General features: G+C 34.5%; 1 protein-coding gene across 10 annotated transcripts in view; it reads left to right on the top strand.

Moving 5' to 3' along the window:
- AHI1 (Abelson helper integration site 1) overlaps nucleotides 1-19524 on the top strand; it is a 232790-nt gene that overhangs the window by 64830 nt on the left and 148436 nt on the right. For all 10 annotated transcript variants that reach the window (XM_037734767.1, XM_037734766.1, XM_037734769.1 and 7 more), the window contains 5 exons: nucleotides 1110-1205; nucleotides 6437-6622; nucleotides 7702-7854; nucleotides 10478-10610; nucleotides 15099-15222. In XM_037734767.1, coding sequence (XP_037590695.1) covers nucleotides 1110-1205; nucleotides 6437-6622; nucleotides 7702-7854; nucleotides 10478-10610; nucleotides 15099-15222 — 692 coding nt within the window. The remainder of the gene's footprint in view (nucleotides 1-1109; nucleotides 1206-6436; nucleotides 6623-7701; nucleotides 7855-10477; nucleotides 10611-15098; nucleotides 15223-19524) is intronic.

Raw genomic sequence — 19524 nt, 5'->3', positions numbered from 1 at the left:
GTGTTTCTCCTAGGGGAAAAATGACAAGTCCACAGAGATGTATGTGCAAGGATGTTTATTTCAGCACTGCTTATAATACCAAAAATTTTAGGGAGATAAAATAACCTAAATTCAGATCAGTAAGAGAGTTAGTTAAATAAGTTAAAATTTCTGTTAAATTTATGGTATTTGTAACAGAATAGTAGGCAGTCATTAACATTATGATATTCATGTGTGTATATTGACATGAAGAGATATTCACTACATATTATATGAAAATAATTTGTGAAATATCATTATTAGATTTGTAGTTTCATACATATGTTTGGGAATACACAGAACAAGATTTATCCTGCAAACCAGATGTTAATGGTGGCTGTCTATGGGTCTGAATTACAAGTTGTTTTTACTTTGCATATATGAATTTTTTATATTATGTTTTCACTGAGCATGTATTATATCTGTAAAAAAGATATAGGTATCAGAAAAACACAGAGGAATGGAGTCTGTATTGTCTCTTAAGCAGTCTTCTTTCTATAAAGATCTCATTTGCACAGCTGAGCTTTTGATAAGCACCAGTAAGTTCAAAGTGATAGCCTCTGATAAGTACCTAGAACACAATCTCTGTGGTAGGCAGGATGCAAATCCATGAGCTTTTATGTCCAGACAGGATAGAGGAATGGAAGAATTCCTGTTGAGAAGCCTAGTTATAACATATATCCAAAGAGAAAAACCCCAACTTTAGAAAGGTGTTCCAAGGCAAAGACCCAGAAATAGGGCCATGAGTTTTTTAAACAAACAATGCTTTGAAGTCTGCTCTGATACACACAAAATAATCAAAGCTTAAGAATTCTATGCCTAGTATAGTTGTACCTAGGTTATACTGGAAGTGATTAACACTTTGCCTTGGATTTGAAATTAATCTTAGTATTTATTAATGAAAGATAAAAAAATGGACCCTCCCTAATTGAATTAACTTTAAGGTGAATGAAGGGAAATAAAAGTGTTTCTACTTCCTGTAAAGGTAAATGTTTTTAAGTACTAAACAAATGATCTTTAAATTTTTAATAGTATGCCATTAGAAAATATTAAATTTTAGGTAGCTTTGTCTTCTGTGAATTTATTTGCAGATTCTTGATTTCTTAAGCATGGATGAAATTAAGAATAATTCTGAGGTTAAAAACCAAGAATGTGGCTTTCGGAAAATCGCCTGGGCATTTCTTAAGGTATGTTTTCCATCCGTTTTAAACACTTTTAAAATGGTCTTCAAATGTAAGCTGGGTGCCTACTCCCAAGTCAGTTTGGTCTCATATAAGGAGTTAGAATCTAAGGTAAGGCTGCAGAGATGAGGAGTTGTTAATTCAAGCTCAGGTTATGCTCATTTAGATTCTTAAATATTTATTGATGGCCCAGTATGTGCCAGTTACGCTATTTGGTTCTGAGGGTGTAGCATTAAAAAAGACAGAAACGGCCCTGCTATTATTTATTCAATTCAACAAATATTTATTAAAACTTTTCTATATACCAATGACTGTTCTTGTCAGTGGACAAAGATGACAAATTCCTTGAACTCCTGGACTTCATATTCCAGCAACATAAACTCGAAACAATTGATTTCACAATTTATCATTTAATTATAAATTTTTATAAATATCCTAAAGAGGTACAGGATGGGTGATGAACTGTAGGGTCAGGGAAAGGATTCCTGAGGAAGAGACATACTGCCACCAGTGGGGAAGAGATGGTCCATGGTAAAGTGAGCAATATATGCAAAAACCCTGATATTTGAAGGAGCAGGGTTAATTCAGAAAATCAAAGAAGGCCACCAAGATTGGAGGACAGAGACTGACGGGGGAGAATGGGGCATGAGGAGGTTGCTGAGGTCAACAGCATGTTAATTATGATGATGAGATCTTCGCAGTCATTATGGCAAGAGAGAGGCATCATAGAATTTAAAGAGCAGTGGGAAGCCATTATAGGATTTTAAACAAAACAAGAAAATAATCTGATTTATGTTTTAGAAGGATGCATACTCTGCTATGTGGAGAACAGATTAGAGAGGGAGCAAATGTAGATGCTTAAAATCAAATTAGGAAATTCTGACAGTAGTCTAGGTAAAAAATGTCTTTGTACGTTTGTCTTTTACTAGATGTCTTTGACTAGGATGTTTCAGCAAAGATGAAAGACATAGATTTTTTTTTTAAAGAAAGGATATTTTAATTTGATGATTATCTTTTATTCCTTCAAACATAAATTATAAAGAGTCTTGAGTAGTCTATTTTGTACCATCTTATAAAAACATTTTCATTTGTGTATCCATTCAACAAATATTATCTATAAAATGTGAGGCAGTCTGCTAAATACACTATATTCATAGATAAATTAGACATTGTATATATATGCCCACCAATTTAATTTCTATACAGATGTGTTAGCTATATTGTTATGTGCTATAGAGCAGATGCTATGAAAATCCAATTAAGACATTTAATCCATATTAGGGGTTAGAGAGAGGTTTTAGAAGTATTATAATCAAAGAACTGAATAGCAGCCAGGTTGGCTGTAGTGAGTAATTGAGAGTGTCCTTAGGAATCACCTGGTCCAGTGTACTATCTATGATCACCCTTATATAAACCTGCTATGCCAGTATGGAAGGAATCACCTTCCATACTGATTTAGAGGGAAAAAAAAGAAACCATTTAAAAAAACAAAAAAGTTCACTTTCACATAGTAAATATTGCCATCTTGTGGTTTTATTAAAAACTGCATTTCTTTTATGCTAAGGTTCGTGCAGACCTGCAGTATTTACTGTAAGCTGCACTTGGGAAGCAGTAACATATTTCATAGCATTTTTACCTCTAAGTACTATATGGATTTTTATTTATTTATTCAACTTATGCCATAGGCAAAAATGGCAGTCAAGAATTCTCTGTATCCCCCCATAAAGGGTAATAAGGTATTCTATCTGCTTTCTGTTTTCTAATACTTACCTGTCTTTTTCATTAGACTGTAAGCTTTTTAGAGTCACCAATGACTTCTTTTGGGTAAATATACTGAATGTTTTTAGTCCTTATTTTACTAGATCTTTTTGCATGTATTATATTCTTTTTCATTATACTGTAAGCTTTTTAGAGTCACCAATGGCTTATTTTGGGTAAATATATTGAACATTTTTAGTCCTTATTTTGCTAGATCTTTTTGCATGTAATATATCACTCTCTTGAAACTCCATCCTATAATATCACCAGCTCCCAGCATATTAATGACACATAGAAAGTGCTTGGTGAATATAGAGAGAATTAATCAATGATCATGGAAAGAATGACGAGAATAAAACTTGTCTTCAAGAGAGTGGCATGATGAATGCAGTAGCTCACACCTGTAATCCCAGCAGTCTGGGAGGCCGAGGCGGGCAGTTCACCTGAGGTCAGGAGTTTGAGACCAGCCTGGCCAATATGGTGAAATTCTGTCTCTACTAAAAATGCAAAAACTACCTGGGTGTGGTGGTGTGCACCTGTAATCTCAGCTACTCAGGAGGCTAGGCGGGGAGGATCGCTTGAACATAGGAAGCGGAAGTTGTAATGAGCCATAATTGCACCACTGCACTTCGGCCTGGGGAACAGAGTGAGACTTCATCTAAAAAAAAAAAAAGTAGCGTGAAGACAATTAAAATTTAGATGTTTTATAACCTATACTATTGGTTCCAGGGATGTCTTGGATAATTGTTATTACAGTAGTTCAAATGAGACTTTATTTTAATTCTCAGTTATGCCTCAGATTCTCAGGTACTTTCACTTCTTTTAGTACATATATGTGGCTATTCTTTTAAACTAAAAAGCAATAAAGCCTTATTTATTTGAGCTCTATGTTATATAATTTATAACCATAATGGCAGGATCTTGGCTGAAACTTAGTTCTTTATGCATGTTAAGCAGCATATTAATGTAAACTGAATTGCTTGGTTAAATTAAAACAATCTGTGGGAAGTATGTTTTAGAAGCTGGGGAATATCTTTATTTAATTACCGTGATGAACTTTGGGGAGCTGTAAGAAGGTTTATGAAGGGAGTCTTGAGTGCTTATTATTTAATGACTGAACATACCTATTATTCAATTTGGAACTGTTCTTTACCCCTGTGTGTCATTTGACACTGATCACAATGTTACCCGCTCAAATTATAACCTCCATTGTCTTTACATTCTTTCCTAAAGGGGTAGTGGGAAAGATGGGCTGTATTTTGCCATCTCTCTTTCCTTGTTGATGCATCAGTTCTGAACTCATCATTCCTGAACAACATTCTGGATTTTGCCTCTGCCACTGAAACTTCTCCAACCAAATCACTAATGATTTCTATTTGCCAAATTTCTTGAACATATTTTAGTTTTTTTGTCACATTTACGCATTTAACATACCATTCTCTTGAAACTCTGTTACCTTGGTTTTCTTGACACCATGATTTCCTAATTTTTCTTATGCCAGTCTTTCAGTTTCCTTCATGGTCTTCTACCCACCTCCTTAATATCAGTCCTACTCATGGTTTCGTCTTTAACCCACTTTTCTTGGAACCGCTTTTCTCACCTGTGCTTCAGATTTGTAAATGCAGTCACCTACAGGACATTTCAGCTCAGATAACTCATAGATATCTCAGATTCCCCCAAACTGAATATTCTTGCTACTGTCTCTGCTACTTCAATTGGTGGTACCACTGTCTGTCCACTATCCCAGATTTATGAACTTAAAAGTTACACTGTTTTGGTAGCCACAAGTCATGTGGCTGTTTGAATTCAAATTAAATATAATTAAAAATTTAGTTTCACATTTGTGCTAGCCATACTTCAAGTGCGGAGTAGTCACATGTGGATTCTTTACTGGTTAGCACAAATGTAGAGTATCCTTGTCATTATAGAAAACTCTCTTGGACGATACTATCTTATGGTCTTTCTTGACTCTTTTTTTTACTTTCCAAGTTACATAAGTCTACAAGTAACCATTGTTAAATATGTTCCCTGCACTCAGTGCGTATTCTTCTAATTTAAGATACTTCCATGTTTTGTGTGAACTGTTGGAAAGGCTTCAAACTATCTTTCTGCCTCTATTTTGTAGAGGACATAAAGGTTAGAAAGACATTTCATTTCCTATTTACAGTCATGGTCTAATGAAAGAGGATGTATTCAGAGTTGGTAAGATTTTTATTTTTCCTATAAAAATCTCCATTGAGGGCCAGGCATGGTGGCTCATGCCTATAATCCCAACACTTTGGGAGGCTGAAGTGGGCAGATCACTTGAGGCCAAGAGTTCAAGACCAGCCTGGCCAACATGGCAAAATTCCTGAGTGTACTGAAAATACAAAAATCAGCCAGGTGTGGTGGCATGTGCCTATAATCCCAGCTACTCGGAAGGCTGAGGCATAAGAATCACTTGAACTCATGAGTTGCAGGTTGCAGTGAGCCGAGATTGTGCCATTGCACTCCAGCTTGGATGACAGAGCAAGATTCTGCCCCCTACCCCCAAAAAAGACAAAAACTTCCATTAAGTTAGCTTAAACATAAGTTTTGTTTAACAGCGTTTTAAAAATAGACTTTTGAAAGAAGATACACTAAAATATTGGAAAAAATGTAGCAAATGACCTGTGAGTGAGTTTAATTATCTTAGAATGATTTTAACTTTTTAAAAATTTAAAACATAAAACTTTAACCATTTTAAATACTGATATTAAGCAAATGGAAAATTTGTATCTTGTGTAAATATGCAATTTAATCTTTATCATAATTATTTCAAACAAATGTGTATTGATCATCTCCATTGTTCAGTGTGAAATCTGGCACAGTAGTGTAAATGCTGTACCATCAGTCTGAAATTGTTGTACAGGTGAAAAAAGAGCTATCAGGAATTTTCTTTTTCTTTTTTTTTTTTTTTTTTGTAAGGAATCTTGTCCTGTCACCCAGGCTGGAGTGCAATGGTGTGATCTCAGCTCACTGCAGCCTCAGCCTCCTGGGTTCAAATGACTCTCCTGCCTCAGCCTTCCGAGTAGCTGGGATTATAGGCACCTGCCACCATGCCCAGCTAATTTTTATATTTTTAGTAGATACGGGGTTTCACCATGTTGGCCAGGCTGATCTCAAATGCCTGACCTCGTGATCTGCCCACCTCAGCTTTCCAAAGTGCTGGGATTACAGATGTGAACCACCATGCCTGACCAGTAGGTATGTAGATTACAGTAGGTATATAGAATATTTTCCAGTAGAAAAATATTTTAAAAGCCATTTGGGTTACCTTTTGTCAAAAATGTTCTGGAACTGTGTTTAACCAACTATGCCAATGTTCTTTGCTTTATAAAACAAGACATTTCAGCTTGCCATATTAATCTTTTGAAAATGTTTCTGACTTTATAATATTGCTTTGTTGGATATATTTATTTTCAATGAAGGTAACGTTTTATATGAATTCTTATTTTAAGCTTCTGGGAGCCAATGGAAATGCAAACATCAACTCAAAACTTCGCTTGCAGCTATATTGCCCACCTACTAAGCCTCGATCCCAATTAAGTGTTGTTGAGGTGTTTGAATGGTGGTCAAAATGTCCAAGAAATCGTTACCCATCAACACTGTATGTAACTGTAAGAGGACTGAAAGTTCCAGACTGTGTAAGTTAATAGTACATATAAGTGTATATCCTCTATTGTTGAAATGGTGACATAACATGTTTGTCGTTTCTTAAAAGATAAGGCCTCTAATAATTACTTTAGTAGATTTCTGGGATTATATATTAAGCCTATAATAGCTGATATTTAAAAGAAGCATAAATGAATTTTAAATATGAAATGCAGCTTTTAGTGTTAGGAAAAATGTTTCATTATAATTTGGCTTTCAAAAATTAAAGATAAAAAGTTGATTTAAAGCAAGAGTTGAAAAATATTTTCTATAAACAGCCAGATAGTAAATATTTTAGGCTTTGGCCCTGTAGCTTCTGTCACTTTTGCCTTGATAGTGTGAAAGTAGCTACATAGACATGTGTAGGCAATAACTAAACAAATGTGTGTGATATGTTCCAATAAAAGTTTATCTATAAAAACAGGTAGCAGGCCAGATTTGGTGTGTGGGCTGCAGTTTGCAGACTCCTGATTTCTGGGTACATCTTTCACAATATTATTCAAATAATCAGTATGTAATGTTTCTACTGCTGTTTTCCATAGATTAATATTATAAATAATCTTAGTAAAGAATTGGCCCTAAAATAAAAAAGTTCTGCTTTCATCTTATTTCTTTTAAGACATTAATTTTTCAGGTCATTTGCACATGCTGTACCTGATATATATTGTCACTACAGAGCTGATTTGCATTGGTTTGGATGAGTTAAATATATTACTGAAAAATTAGGATTTTTAAAACTTTAGATTTTTATGATACTAGCTTTGTGATTTTAAAGCCAGAGATATGGTAGTATATCAGAGCCATGGCATAACTCATAGGTGTCGGTGATAAGCAGTCTTTGTAGTCATATTTTTTCCTCTGAAACTTTTAAGGCATTTTGGTCATATGACTGTAATTTTAAGCGGCTTTTTCATTTTGTTTACAATAATGTACAAATAAAAGTAGAATTTTTTCTGGATTACATTTTGAAAAATTTTTATATTATTTGTTTCAGTATTTTAAAAACTATATGCTAGAAAAAGAAAAAGATGAACATGATATATAAATTTTCCACGTTTTAATGCATATTTAGATAAAGCCATCTTACCGCTCTATGATGGCTCTTCAGGAGGAAAAAGGTAAACCAGTGCATTGTGAACGTCAGCATGAGTCAAGTTCAGTAGACACAGAACCTGGATTAGAAGATTCAAAGGAAGTAATAAAGTGGAAACGACTCCCTGGGCAGGTGAAGTGATTGATAATAGTGGATTTTTTTAGATGTTTACTTATTACCTTAAAAACTTGTTTTTATAAAGAATGGAGTCGTTTATTTTATGCATATAAGCTACGACCAGATGAAATTTATCCAAAAATCTTAACTTATTCAAACATCTAATATAGAAATAAGAACTTACTATTCTTACTTAGTCATCTTCATTTTCTGTATTTTATGTCACATTTAACTTTCTTTTTGAAGACAATTTTACAGATACATTTTTAAATCACTTTGAGTTAGAATACTTCAAGCATAATAATATGGAGAGAATAACACTTAGATTATGCCCTCGGGGAACTTCCAGGTTAGGTGAGAAAAGAAAGCAGTTACAATGTTGTTCATTTTCAGGTATACTTCAGAGAAGTCTTGAGGAAATGTAGATACAAAGATAATTGTACAGATCAGCAGTTCTCAAAGTGTGGTTTGGAGACCTCTGGGAGTTCTGAGTTCTTTTCAGGGGGTCCTTGAAGTCAATTTCTTTTCATAATGATTCTAAGGTGTTATTAATCTCATTCAGATTCATTCTGTTACAAGTATGTACTAGCATTTTCTAGAGGCTAGATAACCTGATATCACAAGAGAGCAGAAGCAGTTATGAAAGTCTAGATTTTATTAAGCTAGACATTGAAGTTAGCAAGTTATTTTATTTTTATTTTATTATGAAAACTTTTTTAGCCTCTGGAAAACATTTTCAAGAATGTAAAGCATCTCAAAACTAAAAACGTTTGAGAATTGCAGATATGAAGAATGTGAACTAGAATGGTGGAAGAAGGGCTCATTCGACAACGGAGCTTGAGATAGGCTAGGATGGCCAAGGTAGGGGTTGAGTGAAGGAGAGACAAAGAAGGTTATTTCATACAAAGGCAAAGTTGTAAATAAGTGGGAAAGGACCTGTTGTATTCATTAGGTACTCAAAAGTTTGCCTGGCTGGAAACTAGAGTTTGTAAAAGAAGAGATAAAGTAGTGTAATGGATTAGGCCCACACTCTGGAGTGTCTCAAATGGTAGCCTGATACTTGATTGTGAGGGATCTGAGGACTAAGAAGGTTCTTGGGTGGGTGAGAAAAATAACAATTGTGCTTGAGGATGAATTAATGCAGGCAATGGCATGGGCAGATCTCGAAATAGTAACATCAGAATTAGATGGAAGTCATTGATGTGTGAGGTGATGAGGGTCTAACTTTGGGTTAATGAATATGAGAGACAGAAAGTAAGAACCAGGATGATTTAGTGACTGACAAGGAAGTAAAGGAGGGGAAAGAGTCAGAGCTTTTGAGGAACTTTATTGTTGTTATCAGACATTCATTGAGTCTCTTCTGGCTAGGGCGCAGTGTCAAACCCTGAGAATACAAAGAAAATGGTAGTGGCTTCAGTGTTTTCATTTTCAGCCTAGGTGATTGGGCACAGAGTTTTCCGTAACTACACTTCTTACTCTAGGAGCAGCAGCAAGTGATTATAAAGCCTCCTGACATTTCTTTTCATGTTTGTTCCCTTGTTACCCTACTCTCCCTTTTCTTAGTTATGTGGATGGAGAATGCACAGAAAAGATGGGTAGCGTGGAGTCTGGTACATACTTGACACTTAACAAATTCTGTTGAATTTTTCACATTCGTAGTAGCTGGTCATAATGCTGCCTCCCAAGTTACTGCTAGATATTGGTACTATTTGTGAAAAACCTGGGCTGGTCTGTAAAGCATGGCTTTGAAGTAAGTCTTTGAGTAGGTCCATTAAGCTAGGCATGACCCTTTGAATAATCCTTATTAGCTATATGTAGCTAATAATGGTTACTCTTAGCTAATAGTAGCTACTCGTAGGATGGCTGTGATGAATATATATTCAGACATTTGTAACAAAGTACAACTTTCATGGCATATAGTAGAAGCCCAGTGTACGTTTCATTCAACTTTTTAAATTATAAGAAACAGAAGAACTAAGGCTCACTGAAGGTTGGGAGAGATAGAATTAGGTAATAATTAAAATAAATAAAAGTAACTGGTATTTTCCACAGTAGATATTAATACCCAGAAAATTTTGGCTTCATCTGGTAGTAGAGGGTGAAAACATTAAAATTTTGAAGAAATTGTAATAATGAATGAGACCAATAAGGATTGATTAGTTTGAAAATACATTTTGGAAGGCAGCCAAAAAGGGTTATTATTTTAAGATAGACAAAAAGAGAATGAGCATTCATTTAAGACTTGTGGTCTTAAAAAAAGCTTGTGACTTTAACAAAAGTGACTTACTAGTGCTGTCATAGAATAAGACTGTGACATACATTCTTTTATGTAGTATATAGAAGCAATGTGGCAGTGACAGCTTTAGAGTATCAGATATTGAAATTTTTCTATTCATATTTAGGTGAATTAAGTACTAGTTAAACATAAAGAACAAATTCACTTTAAAAATTTCATGGGAACTCATTCTCTGTTTGCAAAGTAATTTACTGTGGTTTTTCAACATTCTGCATGTGTGTTTTTCTCTTTCTGTGCGTCATAATAAAAGGACTAAAAAACAACTACAGTAATTGAAATTTAAAGCTAGCCTTTGCATTTTAATGTTTTCTAATTTATACTTTTTAAATGTATGCTTTTTAGGCTTGCCGTATCCCAAACAAACACCTCTTTTCACTAAATGCAGGAGAACGCGGATGTTTTTGTCTTGATTTCTCCCACAATGGAAGAATACTAGCAGCAGCTTGTGCCAGCCGGGATGGATATCCAATTATTTGTGAGTAATAATCCTACCTGTTTAATCTGATCGTAGTCTGCTTGGAGAACATTCTTTAGTTTTTTATTTCATGGAAATCTTAACTTGAGTCATCCCCCGTACTACTAAATTAAACAGATTTCTTCAAGTAGAGAAAGTTCTTTTATAATAATTTTACACTTTTCTGTACAATAACTGTTCAGAAGTAGAATGAGAATGATCAGATGAGAGATGGTAAATTTATTTTTAAAACATGCAGGAGGATTTTTGTAAACATTTTGTATTTAAAATATAGAAATTTAGGAGCATGTTTTAATAACTATCATGGGGAACATTATTCCAATGTGGTTAGTTGATAGCAGTGATGATTTGATTTACAAAAGCCTCCAAATTTGTTGTGCAGTAGAATACCAATAATTGACTCAAGAGTACCTAGATGAAAACTTCTCATTATGATAGGGAAGCCAGCAGAGAGGCCAAGAACAGTTATTTCTGTAGCTTTAGAGACTTTTTAAAGCTCTAGAGCTTTATCTAGACCTTTTAAAGTCTAGAGCATTATCATACTGTTCTAGACTTAGAAGCATTAAATACTCTCTCCTTTACTTCTGACTCAATAATAAAAACCAGTTCTCCTCTGTAGAAGTAGCCAGCTCCTTGTGGATGTCTGCCATAAACAAACTATATCTTATGGAACGTTTCTCAACTTAACACAGTTTGCTATTACTTGATTGATTTCGCCGTCTTTTTGTTTTCAGCAGGGACTCATGATTGACTTGATTGGCATTTATTAAATAGATATTGCTCCCTATGAAATAGTAATAAATTTTAAAAATAAAAAATTGTTTGTGTAGTTTGATTACCATTATGCTGTTTTTAAAATTCACCAAAAACCTATATGTAGGGGGAAAAAAGATTCTTAAAAAATGCTCTGGCTAGGCGTGGTGGCTCACGCCTGTAATCCCAGCACTTTGGGAGCCAAGGCAGGCAGATGACGAGGTCAAGAGATCGACACCATCCTGGCCAACATGGTAAAACCCTGTCTCTACTAAAAAATACAAAAATTTGCTGGGCGTGGTGGATTGCGCCTGTAGTTCCAACTGCTTAGGAGGCTGAGGCAGGAGAATTGTTTGAACCCAGGAGGCGGAGGTTGTAGTGAGCCGAAATTGCATCACTGCACTCCAGCCTGGCACCTGGATACAGAATAAGACTCTGTCTCAAAAACAAAAAATGCTCCTAAGTTATTGAAAGTAATTTATTTCTTTTGGATAGTGAAGGAATTATTTTATTCTGATTTTATGTTTTAAAAACTTTTGTAATAAATACATTACTTTATGCTTCAGTAAACTTTCTTAAAATGCTGTGAAGATTTAGACATTGCTTAAATCTCAAAAATAGAGGAGAAGGAGGAATCTTTGTCTTTGGTTTTGGACTTTTCGATTATGATGTGTCTACTTGGATTTGTTTAACTTGTTGAATGTGCAGATCAATGTTTTTCACAAATGTGACAAGTGTTCAGTCATTATTTCTTGAAAATGTTCTGTTCTTTTTGCCCCTTTGCTCTTTATTCTTCTGGGAGTCCCATTATGCCCGTGTTGGTACACTTGGTGCTGTCCCACAGGTCTGTAAGACTTTTCTATTTTTCTTCATTCTTTTTCTGTTTTTCAGACTGGATAATCTCAGTTGACCTATTGTCAAATTTAGTAGTTCTTTCAGTTTAGATCTTCTGTTGAGCCCCTCTAGTGAATTATTTATTTCAGTTATTATACTTTCAACTGTAAAATTTCTAGCTGGTCTTTTTTTTTCTTTCTTTTTTTTTTAAATCATTTCTGTCTCTTTATTGTTAGTCTCTTTTTTGGTGAGAAATCTTTTCACACTTTAATTCTTTAGACATGGTTTTCTTTAGATCTTTGAATATATGTATAGTAGTGGATTAAAAGTCTTTGTTGAGAAAGCCCAGTATCTGGGCTTCCTCAGTTTCTGTATGGACTACTTTCTTCCATGTGTATGGATCACTCTTTCCTGTTTTTTCCATTTCTCATAATTTTGTGTTGAAAACTGAATGTTTAATACAGTGTGACAGCTCTGGAAATCACATTCTCCCTTTTATTCCCTCACACCCACCCAGGATTTATTCTTGCAGTTACCTTAGTGATTTTGGACTGATTCTGTAGTCTTTGCTCTTTGTCATGTGTTACCATTGATGTCTATCCTCAGTTAAGTTAGTGGTCAGACTGAGACCACTGTTGTGATTGTACAGAGATTTTTAAATGCCTGAGTGGATAGGTCTACTGGTCTTTGCCAAGGGACTCTGTGTGTGTTAGGGTATACATACTCGAATGCTTCAGTAGGCAGTTTACAGGTCTCCCTTAGCTTTAACATTCTATGTGTGCCAGGTCAACCCAAGTGAGAAGTAAAGCCTCTCAGGTCTTTCTTGGGTGTGCATATTCCCCTCCCATACATGTGTGGGAATCTGCCTAGATACCCAGGAGTATTTTGGAGCTTTTCAGTGTTCCCTATGGACATCTCATTCCCAGTTTTTTTGTTTTGTTTTGGTTTGTTTTTTGTTTTTTTCTTCTTGTTGTTTTTCATTTTAAGTTCTTTGGTGAGCCTCTTCTTAGCCTTACTTGGGACCAATGTCTTAGGCAGCTGTGATATTAAATGATGCCACAGTTTGTTTTGACATGCACCCCAAGGTTAGGGCTGTTCTCCCAGAGCATGCTGTGAGCCAGGTCAAATAAAGGCAGGCCCTGAGAATGGATCTTTCATCGAGGGCCAGACTGTCTAACAGTAAGAAGTCTTTGGGGATGGAACTTTGAGGGAGCTTCAGACCTGTTCTCCCCTCCAGTGGCTGCTAGGCTCCTGATTTTTATTGGTTTTTAAGACTACTTTAAAGTTTGAGACAGGAATGAGAACTTTGCAAGTTAAAACACCATGAAGCTCAATGTTCTTACCAAGATTTAGCCATTTTTCTCAAGTACTCCTCAAATTTTTTGTAAGCATTGTTTAATCTTCAGAGTTCTGACAACGTTGATTTTTGACAGTTTTTGCCAGTGTTCTTGTTACTTCTGTGGGGAGGAGATTTTCCAAGACTCTTATTTTGCTATTCCATAAGTGTAATAGTCCCCCTTTTTCTGTAGAGGATGTGTTCCAAGACGCTCAGTGGAAGCCTGAAACCTCAAGTAGCACTCAACCCAATTGCCATCAGTAGAAACACCTGTCTGCTCATATTTTCCACCCACAGATTTTATCTTTTCCATCTTAACAAAGCACTTACCATGCACTAAAGGCCATTACTTTTGTATTGTGAGGTATTACAGTAAAACTAGCACAAACCTCTTTTTCCTTCTTCCCCATTTCACAGAAGATTTTTTTCACAGATAGAAGATCCTAGCAACCTCAACATAGGATTTTTTTTCTTTCCTTTTTGAATCAAGAACTTTCACCTTTTCACTTAAAGGAGGTTCTTGGTGGTTTCTCTTTTGGCATATGCCAGTTGCCAACATTATTACTCTTGCATTTTGGGGCCATTATTAATTTAAATAAGGGTTACTTGAACAGCAGCACTAGGTGTCAACCAGTCTGGTAACTGAGACAGCTACTAAGTTTGTAGACAGTTAGTTGCTGTAGCATGGATACATTGGACACAAGATAATTCACATCCTGGTCAGATGGAGCTAGATGGCACAAGCTTTCATAACACTACTCAGAATAATGTGCATTTTAAAACTTATAAATTATTTATTTCTGGAATTTTCCATTTAAATTTTCAGAGAATGGTTGACTGCGGGTAACTGAAAACCACAGAAAGTAAAACTACAAATGAGGGGGGACTACTGTTATTTCTGAACTGCTAAGTATTTGAAAGGGCAATTGATTTTTACCACTAGATGGAAGTAGAGACTTGGAAACTTTGTTTTTCTGTGTTAAGTTTATTATCTTAGATTTCATTGTATGTTTAAACATATAGTAAAATACCACAGTGCTTTGTATGTCTTATTGAGTAATTGTTAATTCCCTTAGTATCCCTGACTACTATCCCTGTTGATTTTAGTATTAAAATTTACTTTTGATAATAGCACAATATAAATTTCTCATTACTTCAAGTAATTAAATTTTTGGTTGGCATTTGGTTGATTTTCAGGTAAAATAATAATTAATGAAAACCCAAACTATAGAATATTTTAAGTGAATTGCAATGTAAATGTTATTTATTATTCAACTAATAAATTTATTATTAAAGATTCTTAGGGAACTTCTTTAAAGAGATGAAAATAATTGACAATTATAGCAAAATTATAACTGATAATTTTGCATGTGAATTCTTGTATAAAGCAAATGAAAAAGGATTCTTAAGTAAATTTTTAAATTTCCTTTACACTGCAAATGTCTTTGGTTATAATTTTGCTACAGACTGCTTATGTCTAAATAATATTAAATTATGCATTTGTATATTATTGGATTAAGGATCTTCTGTGTGGAAACCTACTAATTTCTAAATATTTTCATTAGTATATGAAATTCCTTCTGGACGTTTCATGAGAGAATTGTGTGGCCACCTCAACATCATTTATGACCTTTCCTGGTCAAAAGATGATCGCTATATCCTTACTTCATCATCTGATGGCACTGCGAGGTTAGTATCCTTAAGAAGTGCTTATGTGCATGCTGCTTGCCATCAAGGAAAGCAAAGAGAATATAAAGTGATATAACTACTCTTATGCTCCAGTCATACTTTACCTGTGAAGGGACTGTCATAAATATGCATTGTGTAGACTGATTCCATAAATTACAGTAACACTTTTTAAAGACCTGTTTCTTAAATATCTTTAATTTATGTAGCATATTTCTAGTCCTCACCATTTTTAAGTGTTCATTATATAAACTGATTAATGCTTTGAGTTAGGGTTAGAGGTTATTAAACACCTGAGATTTTTCCTAGAGCATAAGTTCTTGGTGGCAGTGATACTGTCTTCACTACTGGCTGAATATGCACAGGCTAGAATCCAGTGGTGCTCAGTACATCACAGTAGGGGAAATAAATAAATATGTACCTTGTATTATAAGAGTTTTATAAATTGTTAAACGTTTGCATTTTTCAGAATTTCAATCTTAAAAATAGTGTATCCCTTTTCAATTTTATAAGTATCACAACGAAACATTTTAAAAGCTAACTTTTCAAGTTTCATTTATACTTTTTTTAGTTGCTTACTCTGCCTTGAGTGTGTTCTAAAACTACTGTTAGTTTTCAGGATGCTTTTATTTACTTAATTTGATTCTGACAACTATTAGGTAGACACACATTATTCTCTCCACACACTGGGAAACTGACATGTAAACAGTTGAGATCCATGCTGAATTCATTGTCATTTACTTCTGCCTCCTACTTTCTTAACACATCATGTTACTTTTAGTGTTGGGACCACTTCTACTGATGTTGCCAACCTCCTTTTCTGTGTACAAGGTCTAATCAAGATGTTATCATTATTGGTTAGTTTTTATTTAAATGAAAAAGATGAAAATTAGTAACAACTTCCTTCTTGGTCATGCTGGGAACCTGCTACTACTCCCTTTTGACAATATCCTTGAAAACATGTCTGATCTGTTCTTTTAGCACAGACATCTGTCTGATGCTAGGCCATACTAGAGAAAAATACATAATTTTGCTAAGGGGTGACTTTGGATTTGTAAGTCTTAACATCACCTAAGCTGTCATCTCTACTGAGGAATCCTTTTACTTATCTTCACTAGGTTTTCTTTTCTCACTCCTCTGGCAGCAGATCCAGACCTTACCATGAACATTCTCCACAGTAAATTCAAATCTTCCCACTTCATTAGATGACTATCTTCAATTTAGATGAAATTTAGTCAGACATGAACATCATATAGTTCCCTCTGATTTCCCTCCTAATATCCATAGATATGTCCACTTTTATCTCTGTCCATCTCTTTTAACACAGAGGTATGAGGCTGACTTTTTAAAGGCTATTTATCTATGCTTTTAATCTCAGTCCCTGAAAAATCTGTATTTCATCTACTAGACTGATTAGTATCTTCCTCTCTATTGATTGTGTCTTCTCATCTTAGAACTATGTTCAAATGGCCTTATCTTAAAAGCATCATTTTCAGTTCTTCCCTGCTTCTATACTAGCCCACTATTTTTCTTTTTCTACACCGTCAGGAGCATTCTACACATACTGTCTTTACTTCAGCCCAGTTAGTCTGGCTTTCTTTCCACCATGCTACATAAACTTCTTTTTTCAAGAGGTTGGCAGTTTCTTGCTATTTTTAAATCCATTTGGCCAGTTTAACTCCTGTTATGTTTGCCTTCACTGTAGTAATTGAATTATTGACCAGTCTTGAAATATTTTGAATTCATGGTTTTCATTGACAACCTCTTCTCTTCTTTTTATGACTCTGACAAGTTCTATCCATTCTCTTTCTCTGGTTCATTGTCCTCTGCGGATTCTCTGTGTTTTATCCCCAGGATCCTTTACTTGATCATCTCCTGGTTTTATATGCGTATCCTAGTTTCTCTTACCTTCCCCAGCTTTGAATCTCACTTATATGCTAACGACCTCTAGTGCGCACCTTTTTTACTGATTTGACTTCCTATTACATGTTTCCATTTGAATGGCCCATTGCCACCTCAAATCCAAAACCAAACTTACCAACCTCCTTAAATTTTGTTTTCCTTTAATTCTCTTATATGTATTTTAGTGACGTCCTTATCCACCATCTCCCAAGCTGGAAACTCAGAGTAGTGCTCACTCTTCTTTCTTTCCCATCACTCCTTTCACATCTAACTAGCACTAAGGTCTGCTAATTCTCCCTCCTGAAAGGCTCATCATTTTGCCACATCCTCTCTATCCTGTTTGCTTTAATTCAAAGCCTACCTCCCCTTGCTTAAATTGTTGCTATTGACCTCAGTGTTTAGGCTCTAGGTCCTCTGTATCTGCTGTGATAAAAGTATCTTTCCATAGCTATCATTCATAATGCTTTAATTTTTTAAAAGACTTTACCCATTGCCCATTGAAAAATTTTCCAGATCCTTAGCATAGCATAACAGGCATATTCCTCACTGACCCAACATTCTTCTCTCATGGCCTTCCCCTTTACCCTTTGCTTCACCCACATAATCTTTTGAAACACTCTTAGCATCTTATCTTCTTTGGCATCTTCATGCCCTTTGAAACTTACCTACTTTTTCTATACTTAAACGACCTTCTCCTACCCTTCCTGACTAACTCACTCATTCAACAAAAATTAAGTGCCTTTTGTGAGCTCTCATAGATTTGTAGCCATTATTTAAAATTCACCTCAAATTCTATTATTTCTTGAAGCTATCTTGAGTTTCCTCACACAATATGTAGTATATTATACTAAAGCCCCCTTTTATTTTTCCTTATTTATCTTTAAAACTGATACTAATTTAGGACTCTTTATATCATAAAAATAGTATTGTGAAAGCATTAACTGAGTGAAAAGAGAAGCATTGTGGCTAGCATAAACAACAAGGAGATTTTTCAAAGAGGTAAGGAATGCTTGTAATAAATAAGCCATAGTCCAAAGGAAGAGAATTAGAATTACAAATGCTCACAAGTGGCAGAAGTATGGATTTCTGTCCATGTCTTCTCCTTCTTTATTCCTGATTATCTGTGTCACATATTACTGTTAGTGTCTTCTATGTATTTCCCACTTGGTTAGCTCTCTGCTGTATCGGTTTATCCTAAATCCCCTTCTTTAGCTATCCCCAGAATAATCTGTGATTTTCTCAAATCGACAACTCCTATTACAATCAGAAAGACTTCTCCACATGTAATGGCTCCCAAACAGGCCTGTATGTCCCCACTATTGCCTCTTTTCAAACATACATCTTGACTTTGGTATGTTTTTTTCTTTTCCAAATCTACTAATTTTTATGTGTGTTTATTCAGTCTTTACAAATTTGCGTTTCTTTGTTCTCTATGATCTAGTCTAATTTTTTTCCCCAAATTCATTTATATATTTATTTTAATCTCAGATTCTACCATGGCCTGGGTAACAGAAACCATCACTGATTCCAGTTCAGTTTTTACATAAAAAGCCTCACTTTTGTTTTTAAAATATTATGTTTGTTTTAATTATATTGAGCTGTTTTGAAGATATATTTGCTTCATTTCTGCCTGTTAAATAGTATTTTAAATAATGCTACTAAGATTTATTACCAGACAACTGAGGTTGTCTCTTAACTATCTTTTTAATATTTCTTTTAAATTAGTGATTTTATTCTCCTAATAGGCATATTTCATATAAATATGTTTATTGAAAATATACTGTGGTAAAAATGTTTGTTTAGTGATTCAGGTGCCTTATTTTTACCCAAAAACGTGTTCTTTCACTTCCTCTATTATTAGTTTGAATTCTTAGTAATTAAAGATCATATCCTATATTGTAAGCAGCTGCTGAGGAAACTCATAGAATACTATTCTTGAATAGAAACTGTATTTTTTTCTCTAATCAATAATCTTGTAACAGACTTAATTTGCTTTAGTTTTAAAGCAGTAATTAAAAGGATTAATATAAATCCTCATATTTAAAATTAATGTATTCTTCTAATTTTAATAAATTAACCAAATATATTAACAAATCCAATGCTTCACACTTATAAACCTGTCTATTGGTAGATTTCACTTCATTTTATACATTTCTAGAAATGCAGAGTATCTAACAGTTTAACCCTTACAGTTTACTCATTTGTCAAGACTGTAGCAGTGATAATAAATTTTTTTAAAGTAGCCATTATTTTGAGGACAGGATAATGACTGTTAAACAAAAAGAGCTTGCTTAATGTAGGATAGTGTTTTCTATCAAAATGTCGTAATTACTGTAATGTTATTGTACTTGAGAATTCAAAATACAATTTCAGTATCACTTTTAAATCTTTGAGATCTTCATT

This window comes from Cebus imitator, unplaced genomic scaffold, assembly GCF_001604975.1.
Source record: "Cebus imitator isolate Cc_AM_T3 unplaced genomic scaffold, Cebus_imitator-1.0 Scaffold659, whole genome shotgun sequence".
NCBI classification, from domain to species: Eukaryota; Metazoa; Chordata; class Mammalia; order Primates; family Cebidae; genus Cebus; species Cebus imitator.
This window is presented reverse-complemented; position numbering and strand designations above follow the sequence as displayed.